This window comes from Coregonus clupeaformis, chromosome 30 (genome assembly GCF_020615455.1).
Source record: "Coregonus clupeaformis isolate EN_2021a chromosome 30, ASM2061545v1, whole genome shotgun sequence".
Classification (NCBI taxonomy): Eukaryota; Metazoa; Chordata; class Actinopteri; order Salmoniformes; family Salmonidae; genus Coregonus; species Coregonus clupeaformis.
Window position 1 is genome coordinate 41,990,822 of NC_059221.1, and position 23,307 is coordinate 42,014,128.

The 23,307-nt window shown below is 47.2% G+C and overlaps 1 protein-coding gene across 6 annotated transcripts in view; it reads right to left on the reverse strand.

Moving 5' to 3' along the window:
- Positions 1-23,307, reverse strand: part of LOC121546176 (host cell factor 1) — a 68,713-nt gene that overhangs the window by 17,602 nt on the left and 27,804 nt on the right. For all 6 annotated transcript variants that reach the window (XM_045209573.1, XM_045209576.1, XM_045209574.1 and 3 more), the window contains 7 exons: positions 23,106-23,239; positions 14,569-14,707; positions 13,981-14,117; positions 10,089-11,178; positions 2,417-2,568; positions 927-1,112; positions 609-804 (listed from right to left, as the gene is read on the reverse strand). In XM_045209573.1, the coding sequence (XP_045065508.1) occupies positions 609-804; positions 927-1,112; positions 2,417-2,568; positions 10,089-11,178; positions 13,981-14,117; positions 14,569-14,707; positions 23,106-23,239 (2,034 nt within the window). The remainder of the gene's footprint in view (positions 1-608; positions 805-926; positions 1,113-2,416; positions 2,569-10,088; positions 11,179-13,980; positions 14,118-14,568; positions 14,708-23,105; positions 23,240-23,307) is intronic.

Sequence of the window (23,307 nt, forward strand, 5' to 3'; positions counted from 1 at the left end):
GTCTGTCTGTCTCTGTGTGTCTGTCTGTCTGTCTCTGTGTGTCTGTCTCTGTGTGTCTGTCTGTCTCTGTGTGTCTGTCTGTCTCTGTGTGTCTGTCTGTCTCTGTGTGTCTGTCTGTCTCTGTGTGTCTGTCTGTCTCTGTGTGTCTGTCTGTCTCTGTGTGTCTGTCTGTCTCTGTGTGTCTGTCTGTCTCTGTGTGTCTGTCTGTCTCTGTGTGTCTGTCTGTCTCTGTGTGTCTGTCTGTCTCTGTGTGTCTGTCTGTCTCTGTGTGTCTGTCTGTCTCTGTGTGTCTGTCTGTCTCTGTGTGTCTGTCTGTCTCTGTGTGTCTGTCTGTCTCTGTGTGTCTGTCTGTCTCTGTGTGTCTGTCTGTCTCTGTGTGTCTGTCTGTCTCTGTGTGTCTGTCTGTCTCTGTGTGTCTGTCTGTCTCTGTGTGTCCGTCTGTCTCTGTGTGTCCGTCTGTCTCTGTGTGTCCGTCTGTCTCTGTGTGTCCGTCTGTCTCTGTGTCCGTCTGTCTCTGTGTCCGTCTGTCTCTGTGTCCGTCTGTCTCTGTGTCCGTCTGTCTCTGTGTCCGTCTGTCTCTGTGTCCGTCTGTCTCTGTGTGTACTCACTCATGACAGTGTGCTGTGCGGCCTGCAGGACAGCCTGTATGGCCATGGCCTGGGCGTTAGCCTCCCCAGTAGCAGCGTGTTGTGCTGCCTCCTCGGCTGCAGCGGTAACAGCCAGCTCCTCGGGGGTTAAACCCGTCACCATCAGGGTCTGCTGGCCCCCAGCGCCACCTTCAGACATCAGCTCTGCAGGCAGGCCCTAGAGAACAGGATGCAGAGAAGGGGAACATTGTTGAGGAGGACAATTCAATATCTTTGTTGTGTTACACTACCAGGACATATTCACACACCTTCACAACGAAACTCAGAACTGAACTGTACCTCCTGCTCCCCCTGGTTCTGTTCCTCCATGCCCTCCACATGGACCTGTATCCCAGCTGCAGCAGCCTCCTCCAGGGTCACAACCCTTATTGTGCCCTCTGGGAGAGAGTCAGTCTGCATGGCCTCCTCTTCCTCTTCAGCCCCCGATGCCACCGCCTCAGACAACCCAGACATTGATGAGATCTCCTGGAGAACATAGAAGAGAGAAGAGGGAGAAGGAGAGAGAAGGAGAGAGAGAAGAGAGGAGAGCGAGAGAAGAGAGGAGAGAGAGGAGAGCGAAGAGAGAAGAGAGAGAGGGAGAGGAGGAGAGAGAAGAGAGAGGACAGAGGAGAGGAAGAGAGAAAGAGAGAGAAGAGAGAGAGGAAGAGAGAGAAGAGAGAGGACAGAGGAGAGGAAGAGAGAGAGGAGAGAAAGAGTGAAGGAAACTTACTGGGTGGGTTGCATCAACATGGTTTAAATTAATCTTAGATTAAGGTTAAATTAATACTAGGATTTATTAAAAACTTGGTTTAAAGTTTGATTAATAGATCAACCTTGATTTAACCAGGTTAATAGTTAATCCATGTTGGTGCTACCCACCCATGATGTCCAAAATAATTGATGTGAAAACAATTTTTAGTGCAGAGACTGGCTGTGGGGCTCGAACCAGTTGCCTACCTTCCAAGGCAAGTACTACCCACAACCCCAAGTACTACCCACAACCCCAAGTACGCTACCCACAACCCCAAGTACGCTAACCACAACCCCAAGTACGCTAACCACAACCACAAGTACTAACCACAACCACAAGTACTAACCACAACCCCAAGTACGCTAACCACAACCCCAAGTACGCTACCCACAACCCCAAGTACTACCCACAACCCCAAGTACTACCCACAACCCCAAGTACTACCCACAACCCCAAGTACTACCCACAACCCCAAGTACTACCCACAACCCCAAGTACTACCCACAACCCCAAGTACTACCCACAACCCCAAGTACGCTACCCACAACCCCAAGTACTAACCACAACCCCAAGTACGCTAACCACAACCCCAAGATCTACCCACAACCCCAAGTACGCTACCCACAACCCCAAGTACGCTACCCACAACCCCAAGTACGCTACCCACAACCCCAAGTACTACCCACAACCCCAAGTACTAACCACAACCCCAAGTACGCTAACCACAACCCCAAGTACTACCCACAACCCCAAGTACGCTAACCACAACCCCAAGTACGCTAACCACAACCCCAAGTACGCTAACCACAACCCCAAGTACTACCCACAACCCCAAGTACGCTAACCACAACCCCAAGTACGCTAACCACAACCCCAAGTACGCTACCCACAACCCCAAGTACTACCCACAACCCCAAGTACGCTAACCACAACCCCAAGTACTACCCACAACCCCAAGTACTACCCACAACCCCAAGTACGCTACCCAGAACCCCAAGAGAGTTGACAGTATGAAAGCCAGGTGTAATAGTGTCCTAACAGGTACGGAGGGCCCAGGTGTGGGCGTGGACTGAGTAACCATGGTGAAGGCTCTGCCAGACGTCGTCACAGCGTTGGACTCGGTAGTTGCCGAGGACGACGAGGGAGCCTCCGTAGTTCCGTTGTCTCCCTGTGTCGAGTCACCAGGCTGGGCTGGAGGGAGGAGGGACATCCCAACATTACGATTAAAACATCCCAACAGTAGGACTAAAACATCCCAACAGTAGGACTAAAACATCCCAACAGTAGGACTAAAACATCCCAACAGTAGGACTAAAACATCCCAACAATAGGACTAAAACATCCCAACAATAGGACTAAAACATCCCAACAGTAGGACTAAAACATCCCAACAGTAGGACTAAAACATCCCAACAGTAGGACTAAAACATCCCAACAGTAGGACTAAAACATCCCAACAGTAGGACTAAAACATCCCAACAGTAGGACTAAAACATCCCAACAGTAGGACTAAAACATCCCAACAGTAGGACTAAAACATCCCAACAGTAAGACTAAAACATCCCAACAGTAGGACTAAAACATCCCAACAGTAGGACTAAAACATCCCAACAGTAGGACTAAAACATCCCAACAGTAGGACTAAAACATCCCAACAGTAGGACTAAAACGTCCCAACAGTAGGACTAAAACGTCCCAACATTAGGACTAAAACATCCCAACAGTAGGACTAAAACATCCCAACAGTAGGACTAAAACATCCCAACAGTAGGACTAAAACATCCCAACAGTAGGACTAAAACATCCCAACAGTAGGACTAAAACATCCCAACAGTAGGACTAAAACATCCCAACAGTAGGACTAAAACATCCCAACAGTAGGACTAAAACATCCCAACAGTAGGACTAAAACATCCCAACAGTAGGACTAAAACACAGGTAAAAAAAAAAAAAAACTAAGGCTGTGTTTACACAGGCAGCCAAATTCTGATCCTTTGCCCAATTATTGGTCTTTGGACCAATCAGATCAGATCTGTTGCCAATAATTGTGCAAAAGATCAGAATTGGGCTGCCTGTGTAGAACGCAGCATGAGGGACAATTTCTCGGACCCAAATTAAACAAATTCTATTCCTTATGGAGATTCTCCTTTGCAGTCTAGGACCAGACGCAATCCGTCTGGAAAAATATTTCCTAAAAACCTATGAGAGCAGAAATCTGATTATACGTCTAAGGGTTCATACACATTTCGAAAGACTGAATTTCATGACTTTTCCCATGAGCAACAATCGGCAGCGTCTCTATGTACATATAAAAAAGTAAGTAATGTGATATCAACACTGGGAGGCTGCTCTCTGATCCCATGTACCATCTCCTGTCGTTGTGCAAGGCACATAACCCCCCCACAAAGTAGAATACCTGTTAGGCAACTGTATAAAACACATGTTGTCAACCCTCAGTCCGGAGCGCTACTGGGTCTGCTCAAACACATCAGAGACAGTTTTTCAAGGTCCGGTTGAGCAGCTCATTACTAAAATGTAGTTTGAGGGGAATAAAAGCCTGCACACCCATCAGCTCTCCTGGAGGATGGTTGACCACCCATTAGCTCTCCTGGAGGATTGGTTGACCACCCATCAGCTCTCCTGGAGGATTGGTTGACCACCCATCAGCTCTCCTGGAGGATTGGTTGACCACCCATTAGCTCTCCTGGAGGATTGGTTGACCACCCATCAGCTCTCCTGGAGGATTGGTTGACCCCCCATCAGCTCTCCTGGAGGATGGTTGACCACCCATTAGCTCTCCTGGAGGATGGTTGACCACCCATTAGCTCTCCTGGAGGATGGTTGACCACCCATCAGCTCTCCTGGAGGATGGTTGACCACCCATTAGCTCTCCTGGAGGATTGGTTGACCACCCATCAGCTCTCCTGGAGGATTGGTTGACCACCCATCAGCTCTCCTGGAGGATTGGTTGACCACCCATCAGCTCTCCTGGAGGATTGGTTGACCACCCATCAGCTCTCCTGGAGGATTGGTTGACCACCCATCAGCTCTCCTGGAGGATTGGTTGACCACCCATCAGCTCTCCTGGAGGATTGGTTGACCACCCATCAGCTCTCCTGGAGGATTGGTTAACCACCCATCAGCTCTCCTGGAGGATTGGTTAACCACCCATCAGCTCTCCTGGAGGATTGGTTGACCACCCATCAGCTCTCCCGGAGGATTGGTTGACCACCCATCAGCTCTCCCGGAGGATTGGTTGACCACCTATCAGCTCTCCTGGAGGATGGTTGACCACCCATCAGCTCTCCTGGAGGATGGTTGACCACCCATCAGCTCTCCTGGAGGATGGTTGACCACCCATCAGCTCTCCTGGAGGATGGTTGACCACCCATCAGCTCTCCCTGGAGGATGGTTGACCACCCATCAGCTCTCCTGGAGGATGGTTGACCACCCATCAGCTCTCCTGGAGGATGGTTGACCACCCATCAGCTCTCCTGGAGGATGGTTGACCACCCATCAGCTCTCCTGGAGGATGGTTGACCACCCATCAGCTCTCCTGGAGGATGGTTGACCACCCATTAGCTCTCCTGGAGGATGGTTGACCACCCATCAGCTCTCCTGGAGGATGGTTGACCACCCATCAGCTCTCCTGAAGGATTGGTTGACCACCCATCAGCTCTCCTGGAGGATGGTTGACCACCCTTGATGTAAAACATTGCAACCAAATACGTTTTATGCCTTTTTAAATAATTTGCTCATTCAATATATCAAAGAAAGATCAAATGGCAATGGTAGGCTACAAGTCTATTTATTCAGATGAAGCAAGCCCACAAATTGTCTTCAGGAAATTTACCTTTTCATGTTAGTCATATTTATCTTAGCTCCCTTAGAACTAAGTGTTTACTTTGAAGGCTGACTAGCATCTATTGAGTTGCAATGTCCCAATCATTGGATGCCCAAATCAACTGGAAGTATCTACAAAACAAGTTTTGAAGCCACATAATCCTAAAGAAATTACTCTTCGCGATTCTAATTATTATTTTGAGTCACATGATTCGATTCACCGCAATTGAATCATCGTTCATTTCGTCAAGAAATAAATCATTCAAATGAATCCTTATGAATCGTTCAATAAAGTAAATCAACTTCGTATGGCCTTATTACCAAGTTTTTTTGGGGGACATGACGAAAACATTAGTACATGCTAATAATAGCGCAACAGTTAACTAGAGGCTACAAGATATGTTATGAATTGGCTACCTAGTTATTAGTCTGTTCACCATCATATTTTATAGGATAGGTCTACCTGCTGCTGCGCTGTCCGACTGTCTCTCTCTCTCCTTGAGCAACATTTTCACATTTAAATTTTAGTCATTTAGCAGACGCTCTTATCCAGAGCGACTTACATGAGCAATTAGGGTTAAGTGCCTTGCTCAAGGGCACAGACAGATTTTTCACCTAGTCGGCTCGGGGATTAGAACCAGCGACCTTTCGGTTACTGGCACAACGCTCTTAACCACTAAGCTACCTGCCGCCTATCATTGCGCGGGCCACGCAACGGCACTAAAAACAGACACCGCCACGAATAACATCGGCGGCACAATCGACGGCTCAGTCCTCTTGCACACATGCAGGTGGTGAGTGTGCAGACTCTCTAAAACACTTGTCAAACACAAACATTTTTACAACAACCTAGCTACGTTTGTTATTTGAAGTTATAAAAAAAAAAAAACGTTTGATTTTGGTCGCAGCATATTATGCACACCTGCAAGCAAAGCAGCAAAGGCTGGACAAATATTATTGATCTCTTGTTTTAATATGTTAAAATGCTATATAGAGCATCCTATAAGTGGACATTATAAAGGGACATATTTTTTAAAACTAAAAACAGAGGCCAGGTTAGATCAGTTGTATGCATGTTGTTTTGTTCAAACATTAAATCGTCTATGTCTAGCCCGCAAATTCGTTGTGTTTTCAATATGGCCCGTGTGCTGATTGAGTTTGACACCCCTGCAGTAAAAGTGCCATTCCCATCCTGGCTGATACACTATATATATATATATATTCAAAAAAGTATGTGGACACCCCTTACATTTAGTGGATTCGGCTATTTCAGCCACACACGTTGTTGACAGGTGTATAAACATCGAGCCATGCGATCTCCATAGTGGTTATCGAAAGGGAGAGAGAGCTGGAAAGATTTTTCAAATACATTTGAGGAACTATTGTCATTCTCAAATGGATGTAAAAACACTTTGTTTGCTTGTTGTTTGAGGTGAAGAAAACATGACTTTGAGAAGCTCCACAGCTCATTAGTGGTAGTGCGTTAAGCCAATCAGAAACATATTCAGATCCCCAAATGGGCACATTTATATATGTCTACATCTGCATCCAGGCCAGTTAGCCTATAGGTCTACTTCTATGTGTAATCAGGATAACCGTAAATCAGTCCTTACTCAACATTGACAGGAGCGCTCCAAACAAAAGACAATGACTAAATTGACAGAACTCGTAAATGGAATTAAATAAACCAAAACTTGTTTCTCACAAGTGTAGCATAGGTTTTGCACTCTGAAAACAACGTGTCCACTCCGACAACGAGAACAGGAAGACTGGAATAATAATATTGAATGCAGTAAAACAAATGACCGTAACCAAAGTAACAAACATTGTAGATTAGAAATTATAGGAATTAACGGTAAATTGTTTAACACTTTTTTGGTTACTACATGATTCCATGTGTGTTATTTCATAGTTTTGATGTCTTCACTATTATTCTACAATGTAATTTTTTTAATATATATAAAGAAAAACCCTTTTGACTAGTAGTGTATACAGTTGAAGTCGGAAGTTTACATACACTTAGGTTGGAGTCATTAAAACTCGTTTTTCAACCACTCCACAAATTTCTTGTAAGCAAACTATAGTTTTGGCAAGTTGGTTAGGACATCTACTTTGTGCATGACAAGTAATTTTCCCAACAATTGTACACAGACAGATTATTTCACTTAATCACAATTCCAGTGGGTAAGAAGTTTACATACACTAAGTTGACTGTGCCTTTAAACAGCTTGGAAAATTCCAGAAAATGATGTCAGGGCGTTAGAAGCTTCTGATAGGCTAATTGACATCATTGAGTCAATTGGAGGTGTACCTGTGGATGTATTTCAAGGCCTACCTTCAAAACGCAGTGCCTCTTTGCTTGAAATCATGGGAAAATCAAAAGAAATCAGCCAAGACCTCAGAATTTTTTTTGTAGACCTCCACAAGTCTGGTGCATCCTTGGGAGCAATTTCCAAACGCCTGAAGGTACCACGTTCATCTGTACAAACAATAGTACGCAAGTATAAACACCATGGGACCACGCAGCCGTCATACCGCTCAGGAAGGAGACGCGTTCTGTCTCCTAGAGATGAACGTACTTTGGTGCGAAAAGTGCAAATCAATCCCAGAACAACAGCAAAGATGCTGGAGGAAACAGGTACAAAAGTATCTATATCCACAGTAAAACGAGTCCTATATCGACATAACCTGAAAGGCTGCTCAGCAAGGAAGAAGCCACTGCTCCAAAACCGCCTTCAAAAAGCCAGACTACGGTTTGCAACTGCACATGGGGACAAAGATCGTACTTTTTGGAGAAATGCCCTTTGGTCTGATGAAACAAAAATAGAACTGTTTGGCCATAATGACCATCGTTATGTTTGGAGGAAAAAGGGGGGAGCTTGCAAGCTGAAGAACACCATCCCAACCGTGAAGTACGGGGGTGGCAGCATCATGCTGTGGGGGTGCTTTGCTGCAGGAGGGACTGGTGCACTTCACAAAATAGATGGCATGATGAGGAAGGAAAATTATGTGGATATATTGAAGCAACATCTCAAGACATCAGTCAGGAAGTTAAAGCTTGGTCGTAAATGGGTCTTCCAAATGGACAATGACCCCAAGCATACTTCCAAAGTTGTGGCAAAATGGCTTAAGGACAGCAAAGTCAAGGTATTGGAGTGGCCATCACAAAGCCCTGACCTCAATCCTATAGAAAATGTGTTGGCAGAACTGAAAAAGCATGTGCGAGCAAGGAGGCCTATAAACCTGACTCAGTTACACCAGCTCTGTCAGGAGGAATGGGCCAAAATTCACCCAACGTATTGTGGGAAGCTTGTGGAAGGCTACCTGAAACGTTTGACCCAAGTTAAACAATTTAAAGGCAATGCTACCAAATACTAATTGAGTGTATGTAAACTTCTGACCCACTGGGAATGTGATGAAATAAATAAAAGCTGAAATAAATAATTCTCTCTACTATTATTCTGACATTTCACATTCTTAAAATAAAGTGGTGATCCTAACTGACCTAAGACAGGGAATTTGTACTAGGATTAAATGTCAGGAATTGTGAAAAACTGAGTTTAAATGTATTTGGCTAAGGTGTATGTAAACTTCCGACTTCAACTGTATATATTTGTTACTGCTCCACTAAAACAATCTTGATCGACCAACAGCATAACGACCCAACAATCGACTAATTGGGGCCCTACAGTGCTGTTATTGTGAAGTGGAAACGTCTAGGAGCAACAACGGCTCAGCTGCGAAGTGGTAGTCCACAACAAGCTCACAGAACGGGACCGCCGAGCGCTGAAGCGCATAAAAAAACGTTTGTCCTCGGTTGCAACGAAAAACATTTCTGTTCTCGCTTTCAACACTCACTACTGAGTTCCAAACTGCTTCTGGAAGCAACGTCAGCACAATAACTGTTTGTCGGTAGCTTCATGAAATGGGTTTCCATGGCCGAGCAGCCGCACACAAGCCTAAGATCACCATGCGCAATGCCAAGCGCAGGCTGGAGTGGTGTAAAGCTCACCGCCATTGGACTCTGGAGCAGTGGAAACGTATTCTCTGGAGTGATGAATCACTCTTCACCATCTGGCAGTCCGACGGACAAATCTGGGTTTGGCAGATGCCAGGAGAACGCTACCTGCCCCAATGCATAGTGCCAACTGTAAAGTTTTGTGGAGGAGTAATAATGGTCTGGGGCTGTTTTTCATCGTTCGGGCTAGGCCCCTTAGTTCCAGTGAAGGGAAATCTTAACGTTACAGCATACAATTACATTCTAGATAATTCTGTGCTTCCAACTTTGTGGCAACTGTTTGGGGAAGGCCCTTTCCCGTTTCAGCATGACAATGCCCCCGTGCACAAAGCGAGGTCCATACAGAAATGGTTTGTCGAGATCAGTGTGGAAGAACTTGACTGGCCTGCACAGAGCCCTAACCTCAACCCCATCGAACACCTTTGGGATGAATTGGAACGCCGACTGCGAGCCAGGCCCAATCACCCAACATCTAGTGGAAAGCCTTCCCAGAATGGTAGAGGCTGTTATAGCATCAAAACGGGGGGCCAACTCCATATTAATGCCCATGATGTTGGACTGAGATGTTGACCAGCAGGCGTCCACATACTGTTGGGCATGTAGTGGGTGTTGATTTTGTATTTGATTCATAAAATATTTTAAAACGGTGCCTAAATAAATTACATGAACAGAAATTATTTGAAATTAATTTCCATTACTTTTCCAGGCCTGGAAAAAAAAAAACTTGTTCAAATGCCATGTCTTTTCCAGGATTTTCATGACCATACGAACCCTGACATCTGTCAACTTTAAGAAAGAAATGGGTCACAGACACAGTCATGTTCAGTGGATAGATAGCAGAAGCTCCTACCTGTGGCAGTAGTGGCCGTGTTGGTCGTCCCCGTCTCATGCGTTTCACACGGAGGATTGGAACACACCCTCTGGACCGTGCCCGTTCCTGTCCCTGTTCCCGCCAGGTTGGACGTAGCCTGAGACGGGGTGTTGGTCGTCCCTGTCTCATGCGTTTCACACGGAGGATTGGAACACACCCTCTGGACCGTGCCCGTTCCTGTCCCTGTTCCCGCCAGGTTGGACGTAGCCTGAGACGGGGTGTTGGTCTTCCCCGTCTCATGCGTTTCACACGGAGGATTGGAACACACCCTCTGCACTGTCCCTGTAGTCTGTCCACTGCCCATACTGGAGTTGGCCTGCGTCGAGGTAGTGGTGGTGTCTGTCTGGTGTGTTTCATAGCGTGGACTGGAGCACACAGGAGAGGTGAGGGGGGACCCTCCTCCACAACCGCTGGACGATTTGCTCTGGCTGTCGGAGGACGAGGAGCCGAGACTCATCCCCATCTTATCAGAGCCCATGTTAGAGCGGGCGGTGGTGGAGGTGTAGGTGGTCCCTGTTCTCAGGGTCTCCGGTCGCAGCACCCCCGGCGCAGACACGGCCCCGGAGACAGACGAGGGGGAGAGGGCTCCGGAGGAGGAGGGGGCCGGAGAGGACGGAGGATCAGACCCACTGGGGTTAGTTATGCAGGAACCTTGCTGTTGCTTGTCGGACCCCATGTTACAGCTGGCAGTGGTCGGGGTGTTGGTAGTGCCTGTATCGTGGGTCTCTGACGGGGGGTTGGTGCACAGCTGCTGTACCTGGCCCATGTTGGAGGACGCCGTCGTTTGAGTATTGGTGGTGCCGGTATCGTGGGTTTCACACGGCGGGTTTGAACACACCCTCTCCACCCCACCATTACCGGTCATGTTAGCGGAGGCCGTGGTAGCCGTGTTGGTGGTGCCGGTCTCGTGGGTCTCGCAGGGGGGGTTAGAGCAGACCAGGGTCACCGTGGAGGAGGGGTCAGCGGAGGTGGGGGAGGACATGATGGAGACAGGAAGGTCATGGACAGGCTGAGCCTCCACGCCGCTGGGGGTCGTGATCAAGGTCACCTGGGTGGCCTGGCCTCCTGCCTGGAGGACAGACACAAGAGGTCAATAATACAAGTTAATAAATTAAATCTTGCCAATAAAATTAAGAAATATTTGAATAAATACTACTTATATAAATGGAATTCAAATCATTCCAAATGTTATGTTTTCTATTTGTGTTTTCATGGTGGCAGAAAAGAAGTGCCACAGTTCGAGAAGCACTGAAACGTCTACTTTTCAAAGTCAGCTTGCCGTCTTCCCAGGCGTTTCAAAGTCAGCTTGCTGTCTCCTAGACGTATCAAAGTCATCTTGCTCTCACCCAGGCGTATCAAAGTCAGCTTGCTGTCTTCCCAGGCGTTTCAAAGTCAGCTTGCTGTCTTCCCAGGCGTATCAAAGTCAGCTTGCTGTCTTCCCAGGTGTTTCAAAGTCAGCTTGCTGTCTTCCCAGGCGTATCAAAGTCAGCTTGCTGTCTTCCCAGGCGTATCAAAGTCAGCTTGCTGTCTTCCCAGGCGTATCAAAGTCAGCTTGCTGTCTTCCCAGGCGTATCAAAGTCAGCTTGCTGTCTTCCCAGGCGTATCAAAGTCAGCTTGCTGTCTCCCAGGCGTATCAAAGTCAGCTTGCTGTCTTCCCAGGCGTATCAAAGTCATCTTGCCGTCTTCCCAGGCGTATCAAAGTCATCTTGCTGTCTAACATGCGTATCAAAGTCAGCTTGCTGTCTAACATGCGTATCAAAGTCAGCTTGCTGTCTTCCCAGGCGTATCAAAGTCAGCTTGCTGTCTCCTAGACGTATCAAAGTCAGCTTGCTGTCTTCCCAGCCGTATCAAGGTCAGCTTGCTGTCTTCCCAGGCGTTTCAAAGTCAGCTTGCTGTCTCCCAGGCGTATCAAAGTCAGCTTGCTGTCTCCCAGGTGTATATGCCACCAGGACAAGCTAAGCAGCTAATTTAAATGGGATTCAACCCATTCCAAGTATTAATGACGGCAGTATGCATCTGTACCAAACTGATTACAACCTGTCCTGGACTGACATAAGAAATGTGGTAGATAAGACACTACGGCTGCGTAGGCAGACAATTCTGATCGATTTATTCACCAATTGGACTTTTAACCAACTAGAGCAGCTCTTTTGCCAATAATTGGGCAAAAGTTCAGAATTGGGCTGCCTGTGTAAATCAAATCAAATGTTATTTGCAACATGCGCCAAATACAACAGGTGTAGACCTTACAATGAAATGCTTACTTACAAGCCCTTAACCAACAATGCAGTTTTAAGAAAAATAAGTGTTAAGTAAAAAAATAGATAAAAAATAAAAATGCATGCTTCAGTGTTGCTTGCCTCCAAGCGAGCATAGAAGTGGTTTAGCTCGACTGGTAGGCTTGTGTCATTGGGCAGCTCGCGGCTGTGCTTCCTTTTGTAGTCCGTAATAGTTTTCAAGCCCTGCCACATCCGACGAGCGTCAGAGCCAGTGTAGTACGATTCAATCTAAGTCCTGTATTGACGCTTTGCCCGTTTGATGGTTCGTCGGAGGGCATAGCGGGATTTCTTATAAGCGTCCGGGTTAGAGTCCCGCTCCTTGAAAGCGGCAGCTCTACCCTTTAGCTCAGTGCGGATGTTGCCTGTAATCCATGGCTTCTGGTTGGGGTATGTACGTACAGTCACTGTGGGGACGACGTCATCGACGCACTTATTGATGAAGCCAGTGACTGATGTGGTTTACTCCTCAATGCCTTCGGAAGAATCCCGGAACATATTCCAGTCTGTGCTAGCAAAACAGTCCTGTAGCTTAGCATCTGCGTCATCTGACCACTTCTGAGCGAGTCACTGGTACTTCCTGCTTTAGTTATAAGCAGGAATCAGGAGGACAGAATTATGGTCAGATTTGCCAAATGGAGGGCGAGGGAGAACTTTGTATGCATCTGTGTGTGGAGTAAAGGTGGTCCAGAGTTTTTTTTCCTCTGGTTGCACATTTAACATGCTGGTAGAAATGAGGGAAAACGGATTTAAGTTTCCCTACATTAAAGTCCCCGGCCGCCTCTGGATGAGTGTTTTCCTGTTTGCTTATGGCCTTATACAGCTCGTTGAGTGCGGTCTTAGCGCCAGGATCAGTTTGTGGTGGTAAATAGACAGCTACGAAAAATATAGATGAAAACTCTCTTGGTAAATAGTGTGGTCTACAGCTTATCATGAGATACTCTACCTCAGGCGAGCAAAACCTCGAGACTTCCTTAATATTAGATTTTGTGCACCAGCTGTTGTTTACAAATATACACAGACCGCCACCCCTTGTCTTACCGGAGTCAGCTGTTCGATCTTGCCGATGCACCGAAAACCCCGCCAGCTGTATGTTATCCATGTCGTCGTTCAGCCACGACTCGGTGAAACATAAGATATTACAGTTTATAACGTCCCGGTGGTAGGATATTCTTGATCGGAGCTCATCCATTTTATTATCCAATGATTGTACGTTGGCTAAAATGACTGATGGTAGAGGCAGATCACCCACTCGCCGTCGGCTCATTACAAGGCACCCCGACCTACGTCCCCGATATCACTGTCTCTTCTTCATGCGAATGACGGGAATTTGGGCCTTGTCGGGTGTCGGAAGTAAATCCTTCGCGTCCGACTCCTTAAAGAAAAAATATTGGTCCAGTACGAGGTGAGTAATCGCTGTCCTGAAATCCAGAAGCTCTTTTTCGGTCATAAGAGACGGAGGCAGAAACATTATGTACAAAATAAGTTACAAATAACGTGAAAACACACACACACTCAATTGGTTAGGAGCCGGTAAAAACGGCAGCCATCTCCTCCGGCGCCATTGAACTGTACATCGTCTACATAAACTGTACCTGTGCTGCGGAGACAGTGACCTGTCCAGGCAGGGTCGTCCTGGTGCCCAAGGTGGTGATGGGAGTAGCGCTGGCAACACTTCCTCCTGCCAGGCTGGTCGACACTGTGCCAGTCACTGTACCCAACGTAGTCACACCTGGGTCAGAGGGAGAACATTGATTTATTAATTGATTGATCGCTATTGGTAGCGCTAACAGACATGTAAGTCGCTCTGGATAAGAGTGTCTGCTAAATGACTTAAATGTAATTGTACCTAAGCTAGTCTAATGGGACTGATGCTGCAAAACAGCACAAGCTAAAGCATGATGGTGACTGTTGATAAATAATAATAATAATAATAATAATAATAATAAGCCATTTAGCAGACGCTTTTATCCAAAGCGACTTACAGTCATGCGTGCATACATTTTTTGTGTATGGGTGGTCCCGGGGATCGAACCCACTACCCTGGCGTTACAAGCGCCATGCTCTACCAGTTGAGCTACAGAGGACCACATTGATGACTCAATGTGTCTCTAACTAAATCATATTCAGGACCATAAATTAGACATGACTAGCAAAGCTGTGATTATCACTGAGCTCCTTACCTGTGGTTCCCTTGACGACCAGGGTGGTGACGTTAGGTTTGACACCGGAAACAGTTACCGGGGAGACGAGACGTACACCTCCCATGGGGACGGTCCGTAAAATAGTCCCGGGCTGTCCGGGGGCACCCTTCAGCACCACCTGGTAGAAACATCATAACAACCTGTTAGATACATAGAGCTATTAGAGGCGCCATCAAACCCCTACAACTCATCCAGAATGCCGCAGCCCGTCTGGTGTTCAACCTTCCCAAGTTCTCTCACGTCACCCCGCTCCTCCGCACACTCCACTGGCTTCCAGTTGAAGCTCGCATCTGCTACAAGACCATGGTGCTTGCCTACGGAGCTGTGAGGGGAACGGCACCGCCTTTCCTTCAGGCTCTGATCAGTCCCTACACCCAAACGAGGGCATTGCGTTCATCCACCTCTGGCCTGCTGGCACCCCTACCTCTGCGGAAGCACAGTTCCCGCTCAGCCCAGTCAAAACTGTTCGCTGCTCTGGCACCCCAATGGTGGAACAAGCTCCCTCACGACGCCAGAGTCACTCACCACCTTCCGGAGACACTTGAAACCCCACCTCTTTAAGGAATATCTGGGATAGGATAAAGTAATCCTTCTACCCCCCCCCTTACCCCACCCCAAAAAATAAAAAATAAACATATTGTAAAGTGGTTATCCCACTGGCTATAAGGTGAATGCACCTTAAGTCGCTCTGGATAAGAGCGTCCGCTAAATGACGTAAATGTAAATGTTATATACAGTAAAATAGTCACAGGCCAGGGGCAACATTTGAAGCACCACCTGGTAGAAACAGAGGATGTATACAGGACAAGACAGGTAATAAGCACATCAAACGTATTTCCCTGAGCAAGGCCCTAATGTGTTATGAAACGTAAAATAACTTTATTGTACAGTTGTTGTCAAAAGTTTTGAGAATGACGCAAATACTAATTTTCACAAAGTCTGCTGCCTCAGTTTTGATGATGGCAATTTGCATATACTCCAGAATGTCTTGAAGAGTGATCAGATGAATTGCAATTAATTGCAAAGTCCCTCTGTGCCATGAAAATGAACTTAATCCCCAAAAAACATTTCCACTGCATTTCAGCCCTGCCACAATAGGACCAGCTGACATCATGTCAGTGATTCTCTCGTTAACACAGGTGAGAGTGTTGACGAGGACAAGGCTGGAGATCACTCTGTCATGCTGATTGAGTCAGAATAACAGACTGGAAGCTTTAAAAGGAGGGTGGTGCTTGAAATCATTGTTCTTCCTCTGTTAACCATGGTTACCTGCAAGGAAACATGTGCCGTCATCATTGCTTTGCACAAAAAGGTCTTCACAGGCAAGGATATTGCTGCTAGTAAGATTGCATCAAGAACTTCAAGGAGAGAGGTTCAATTGTTGTGAAGAAGGCGTCAGGGTGCCCAAGAAAGTCCAGCAAAGTTGATTCAGCTGCGGGATCGGGGCACCACCAGTGCAGAGCTTGCTCAGGAATGGCAGCAGGCAGATTTGAGTGCATCTGCACGCACAGTGAGGCAAAGACATTTGGAGGATGGCCTGGTGTCAAGAAGGGCAGAAAAGAAGCCACTTCTCTCCAGGAAAAACATCAGGGACAGACTGATATTCTGCAAAAGGTACAGGGATTGGACTGCTGAGGGCTGGGGTAAAGTCATTTTCTCTGATGAATCCCCTTTCCGATTGTTTGGGGCATCCGGAAAACACCTTGTCCGGAGAAGACCAGGTGAGCACTACCATCAGTCCTGTGTCATGCCAACAGTAAAGCATCCTGAGACCATTCATGTGTGGGGTTGCTTCTCAGCCAAGGGAGTGGGCTCACTCACATTTCTGCCTAAGAACACAGCCATGAATAAAGAATGGTCCCAACACATCCTCCGAGAGCAACTACTCCCAACCATCCAAGAACAGTGTGGTGACGACCAATGCCTTTTTCCAGCATGATGGAGCACCTTGCCATAAGGCAAAAGTGATAACTAAGTGGCTCGGGGAACAAAACATTGACATTTTGGGTCCATGGCCAGGAAACTCCCCAGACCTTAATCCCATTGAGAACTTGTGGTCGATCCTCAAGAGGCGGGTGGACAAACAAAAACCCACAAATTCTGACAAACTCCAAGCATTGATTATGCAAGAATAGGCTGCCATCAGTCAGGATGTGGCCCAGAAGTTAATTGACAGCATGCCAGGGCGGATTGCAGAGGTCTTGAAAAAGAAGGGTCAACACTGCAAATATTGACTCTTTGCATAAACTTAATGTAATTGTCAATAAAAGCCTTTGACACATATGGAATGCTTGTAATTATACTTCAGTATACCATAGTAACATCTGACAAAAAATATCTCATAACACTGAAGCAGCGAATTTCGTGAAGACCAATACTTGTGTCATTCTCAAAACTTTTGACCACGACTGTATATAACTGCCATAATGTTGCTGGACCCCAGGAAGAGTAGCTGCTGCCTTGGCAGGAACTAATGGGGATCCATAATAAACCCCAGGAAGAGTAGCTGCTGCCTTGGCAGGAACTAATGGGGATCCATAATAAACCCCAGGAAGAGTAGCTGCTGCCTTGGCAGGAACTAATGGGGATCCATAATAAACCCCAGGAAGAGTAGCTGCTGCCTTGGCAGGAACTAATGGGGATCCATAATAAACCCCAGGAAGAGTAGCTGCTGCCTTGGCAGGAACTAATGGGGATCCATAATAAACCCCAGGAAGAGTAGCTGCTGCCTTGGCAGGAACTAATGGTGATCCATAATAAACACAAATAACCACAATTGCTCTCCATCCAGGGTTAATTCAGGTGCTGGAAAAACAAAATGTGTAACAAATAATGTGTCCACGACTTAAGGCCAGGTACCAATTTAGAAATTAATATTAGTGTTTTCAAAAAGTAAACATAAAAAATAATGTCAAAAATGTATCTATTCTCATATTTTCTTCAGTTTATCGTACTACCATCATCACCATTTGAATGCATTTTAAACACTTTAAATCAATAATTTCTAAGCTGACTACATTAAAATGGCACAATTTAAAAAGCCCATTTCATAGCGTGTTACGAACTGCACTACAGTATATTAAGTAACTTACTTTGACGCGTTAGTGATGGGTCTAAATAGGCGGTTGGTAGTCTAAAGTCAGTGTACTTGTCTTAACAGTCTAGAGTCTCAACAGTCTAGAGTCTCAACAGTCTAGAGTCTAAGGGGGGTTCTACTAAGCTAACATATGGAATTGTTTTAAGATGGTCATGTCAAGGATAATTTAACCTCTTTTGGGCACTAAACTATCTCCATATATACACTTCCATTCATTTTTTTCAACAGGTCCCGGGGACCTTGAGATGAGTCTTGTGGGCATCCTAGAACAACCAACATGTACGCGTTTGTGTGAGACTGACCTTTCCACAGAGGGGTCATATTACTGTTTGGACGCTACAGCCAGAAGTTGGCAGAAGAAGTTGTACCGACTTCAGACAAGTCCCGTGTCGTTTGTGTGTGTGTGTGTGTGTGTGTGTGTGTGTGTGTGTGTGGGGGGGGGTCGTAGAGCAAACCATCGTGTTCGTGAGAGTCTCATCTTTCCACAGAGGGGTCATAATAGTTTTTAGGCCAAACCGTTCCGACACTTTAGACGTTTTTTGTGAGACCGATTTTCGGGATCGCTCATGATCTGACAAACAACACTCTAGCTGACGCCTTTCATCGCAGATGCGGAAGGGGGATATCGGCAAATTGAGACACAAAAAAACATATCTCTAGCTTAAAACAGGCGATTTTTTACATTATTATGTTAAATTAGATTTCCGCTGGGCCACGGAAATTGTAGAAAAAAGATTAACTGCCATTTCCCAAAAGTCAGACTCTTTCCAGACGCCAACTCATTTTTCTCAGCTTTAGAAGAGTCCACATTCAACACATTGGTGTGATTATCCTTAGATATATTCTCCAGACTTACTCAGCGGGAATTGTTGATATGTTGTACATTTTATCTTTAAAAAAAAGTTTATCCACAATTTGCTCTTGTCCAGTTCTAGAGTGTATTAACAAAATGAAATCAAAATATTTAGGCTGACTTCATCCAGTGTCGGGAAAAATGCATTTGCGTGATATGCAAATATGTGCATATTTAATGAGATACAGTGCCTTCAGAAAGGCCATTCAAACCCCTTTTCCCAGATTTTGTTGTACTGCAGCTTGAATTTAAAATTGATTAAATTGAGATGTGGTCGTCACTGGTCCACACACACACACACACACACACACACACAATACCCCATAATGTTAAAGTGGAATTGTGTGTTTTTTATTTATTTTACAAATGAAAAGCTGAAATGTCTTGAGTCAGTAAGTATTCAACCCCTTTGTTATGGCAATCCTAAATAATCCCGCAGTCGAGCAGTGTATATTAAAACACAGATTCAACCACAAATACGAGGGAGGTTTTCCAATGCCTGGCAAAGAAGGGCGATGGGTAAAAAAACAAAAAAAACAGACATTGAATATCCCTTTGAGCACGGTGAAGTTATTAATTACACTTTGGATGGTGTATCAACACACCCAGTAACTACAAAGATACAGGCCTCCTTCCTAACTCAGTTGCCGGAGAGGAAGGAAACCGCTCAGGGATTTCACCACGAGGCCAATGGTGACTTTAAAAAACAGCAATCTAGCAATGACCAACAACCAATTTGACAGAGCTTGAAGACATTTTAAAATAATATTAAGACAAAATGTTGCACGATCCAGGTGTGGAAAGCTCTTAGCTGTAATCGCTGCCAAAAGGTGATTCAACAAAGTATTGACTCAAGGGTGTGAATACTTATGTAAATTTGATATTTCAATAAAATGTATAAAACCATGTTTTCACTTTGTCATTATAGGCTATTGTGTGTTGCTCTATTTAATCCATTTTGAATTCTGGCTGTAACAACACAACATGGAATAAGTCAAGGGGTATGAATACTTTCTGAATGCACTGTATATCCTCATTTGCATATTTTAAAATATTTCAGAATTTTGTTTATACAAAAAAGTATTATACTTTTGTCTACATTCAGCTGGTAAAAGTTGATTGTGATATGATTAGGGGAAAACATGTACCTATGATTAGGGGAAAACCTATGAGGGTGTGATGCCTGGCTTTAATGTCTCTCAGGGGAGTCTGCTTCAGGGAAATAATTTCACTATTTGAATAATAGCATTAGATCGAAATAAGTGTAAAAAAAAAAATATATATATATATATATAAATAAATAACTTGCTTGCTGTGCAGCCTGCGCGACTCGAGACGGTGCAGCTCTGCTTGCTGCTGCAGCAGGGAGTAGCAGGGGTCGGGGTGTTTGACGCGGGAGGGAGAGACGGAGCAGCTCTGCTTGCTGCTGCAGCAGGGAGTAGCAGGGGTCGGGGTGTTTGACGCGGGAGGGAGAGACGGAGCAGCTCTGCTTGCTGCTGCAGCAGGGGTAGCAGGGGTCGGGGTGTTTGACGCGGGAGGGAGAGACGGTGCAGCTCTGCTTGCTGCTGCAGCAGGGGTAGCAGGGGTCGGGGTGTTTGACGCGGGAGGGAGAGACGGAGCAGCTCTGCTTGCTGCTGCAGCAGGGGTAGCAGGGGTCGGGGTGTTTGACGCGGGAGGGAGAGACGGTGCAGCTCTGCTTGCTGCTGCAGCAGGGAGTAGCAGGGGTCGGGGTGTTTGACGCGGGAGGGAGAGACGGAGCAGCTCTGCTTGCTGCTGCAGCAGGGGGTAGCAGGGGTCGGGGGTGTTTGACGCGGGAGGGAGAGACGGTGCAGCTCTGCTTGCTGCTGCAGCAGGGAGTAGCAGGGGTCGGGGTGTTTGACGCGGAGGGAGAGACGGAGCAGCTCTGCTTGCTGCTGCAGCAGGGAGTAGCAGGGGTCGGGGTGTTTGACGCGGGAGGGAGAGACGGAGCAGCTCTGCTTGCTGCTGCAGCAGGGAGTAGCAGGGGTCGGGGTGTTTGACGCGGGAGGGAGAGACGGTGCAGCTCTGCTTGCTGCTGCAGCAGGGAGTAGCAGGGGTCGGGGGTGTTTGGGACGGGAGGGAGACGGTGCTGCTCTGCTTGCTGCTGCAGCAGGGGTAGCAGGGGTCGGGGGTGTTTGAGCGGGAGGGAGAGACGGTGCAGCTCTGCTTGCTGCTGCAGCAGGGGGTAGCAGGGGTCGGGGTGTTTGACGCGGGAGGGAGAGACGGTGCAGCTCTGCTTGCTGCTGCAGCAGGGGGTAGCAGGGGTCGGGGTGTTTGACGCGGGAGGGAGAGACGGAGCAGCTCTGCTTGCTGCTGCAGCAGGGGTAGCAGGGGTCGGGGTGTTTGAGGGGGGAGGGAGAGACGGAGCAGCTCTGCTTGCTGCTGCAGCAGGGGTAGCAGGGGTCGGGGTGTTTGACGCGGGAGGGAGAGACGGAGCAGCTCTGCTTGCTGCTGCAGCAGGGGTAGCAGGGGTCGGGGTGTTTGACGCGGGAGGGAGAGACGGAGCAGCTCTGACTGGGGCTAGTTAGCTTGTAGATTGCCAAAGTAACTTCTTGGGCGGCAGGCAGCTTAGTGGGTAAGAGCGTTGCGCCAGTAACCGAAAGGTCGCTGGTTCTAATCCCCGAGCCGACTAGCCGAAAAATCTGTCGATGTGCCCTTGAGCAAGGCACTTAACCCTAACTGCTCCTGTAAGTCGCTCTGGATAAGAGCGTCTGCTAAATGACTAAAATGTAAATGTAAACTTCTCATCCCATCTGGTAGTGCCGGTCTTTACTGCATCAAATCGATCTAAAGAAGCTAGCTAAGACAGCGATGTCACATAAATCAATGTTTAGACAAAGCCTTTTCATTGTTAAAATAGGCCAATGATTTTCTTTTTTCTTTCAAAAAATGAATACTCAAATGTATTCTAATATTACAGTCCGTTTGGGTATTCAAATAACCGTGCCCATCCCTAATATATGCTTCACATTGTATTGCATGTTTTTGCACCATCTTTTTTCTGCTTATACAACAATGCGTCTGCAGCATTTTACAATGTTAGTTTTACTAACGTGAGCCACTCATGTTATGACCTTTTTCATAAAAGGGTTATGAATGACTTTGTACACCCCCTGTACCTGTGTGAGTCCCTGCTGGCCAGCCCCAGCTCTGGGCATAGCGCCGATGATCTTGCTTGGTGTTATTGTACCAGGGTTAAGGTTAGAGAGGGTTGGGTGTACCTGTGTGAGTCCCTGCTGGCCAGCCCCAGCTCTGGGCATAGCGCCGATGATCTTGCTTGGTGTTATTGTACCAGGGTTAAGGTTAGAGAGGGTTGGGTGTACCTGTGTGAGTCCCTGCTGGCCAGCCCCAGCTCTGGGCATAGCGCCGATGATCTTGCTTGGTGTTATTGTACCAGGGTTAAGGTTAGAGAGGGTTGGGTGTACCTGTGTGAGTCCCTGCTGGCCAGCCCCAGCTCTGGGCATAGCGCCGATGATCTTGCTTGGTGTTATTGTACCAGGGTTAAGGTTAGAGAGGGTTGGGTGTACCTGTGTGAGTCCCTGCTGGCCAGCCCCAGCTCTGGGCATAGCGCTGATGATCTTGCTTGGTGTTATTGTACCAGGGTTAAGGTTAGAGAGGGTTGGGTGTACCTGTGTGAGTCCCTGCTGGCCAGCCCCAGCTCTGGGCATAGCGCTGATGATCTTGCTTGGTGTTATTGTACCAGGGTTAAGGTTAGAGAGGGTTGGGTGTACCTGTGTGAGTCCCTGCTGGCCAGCCCCAGCTCTGGGCATAGCGCCGATGATCTTGCTTGGTGTTATTGTACCAGGGTTAAGGTTAGAGAGGGTTGGGTGTACCTGTGTGAGTCCCTGCTGGCCAGCCGCAGCTCTGGGCATAGCGCCGATGATCTTGCTTGGTGTTATTGTACCAGGGTTAAGGTTAGAGAGGGTTGGGTGTACCTGTGTGAGTCCCTGCTGGCCAGCCCCAGCTCTGGGCATAGCGCCGATGATCTTGCTTGGTGTTATTGTACCAGGGTTAAGGTTAGAGAGGGTTGGGTGTACCTGTGTGAGTCCCTGCTGGCCAGCCCCCAGCTCTGGGCATAGCGCCGATGATCTTGCTTGGTGTTATTGTACCAGGGTTAAGGTTAGAGAGGGTTGGGTGTACCTGTGTGAGTCCCTGCTGGCCAGCCCCAGCTCTGGGCATAGCGCCGATGATCTTGCTTGGTGTTATTGTACCAGGGTTAAGGTTAGAGAGGGTTGGGTGTACCTGTGTGAGTCCCTGCTGGCCAGCCCCAGCTCTGGGCATAGCGCCGATGATCTTGCTTGGTGTTATTGTACCAGGGTTAAGGTTAGAGAGGGTTGGGTGTACCTGTGTGAGTCCCTGCTGGCCAGCCCCAGCTCTGGGCATAGCGCTGATGATCTTGCTTGGTGTTATTGTACCAGGGTTAAGGTTAGAGAGGGTTGGGTGTACCTGTGTGAGTCCCTGCTGGCCAGCCCCAGCTCTGGGCATAGCGCCGATGATCTTGCTTGGTGTTATTGTACCAGGGTTAAGGTTAGAGAGGGTTGGGTGTACCTGTGTGAGTCCCTGCTGGCCAGCCCCAGCTCTGGGCATAGCGCTGATGATCTTGCCTGGAGTCCCGGTGCCTGGTGTCATCATCTTAGTGGTGATGATGGTAATGGGGGACTTCATACCACTGCCAGTCACTCCTGACCAGACAACAGATTAAACACATACAGAGGTTCAAGTTCTATGTAGTAGGCAGGGTAAGCCGATT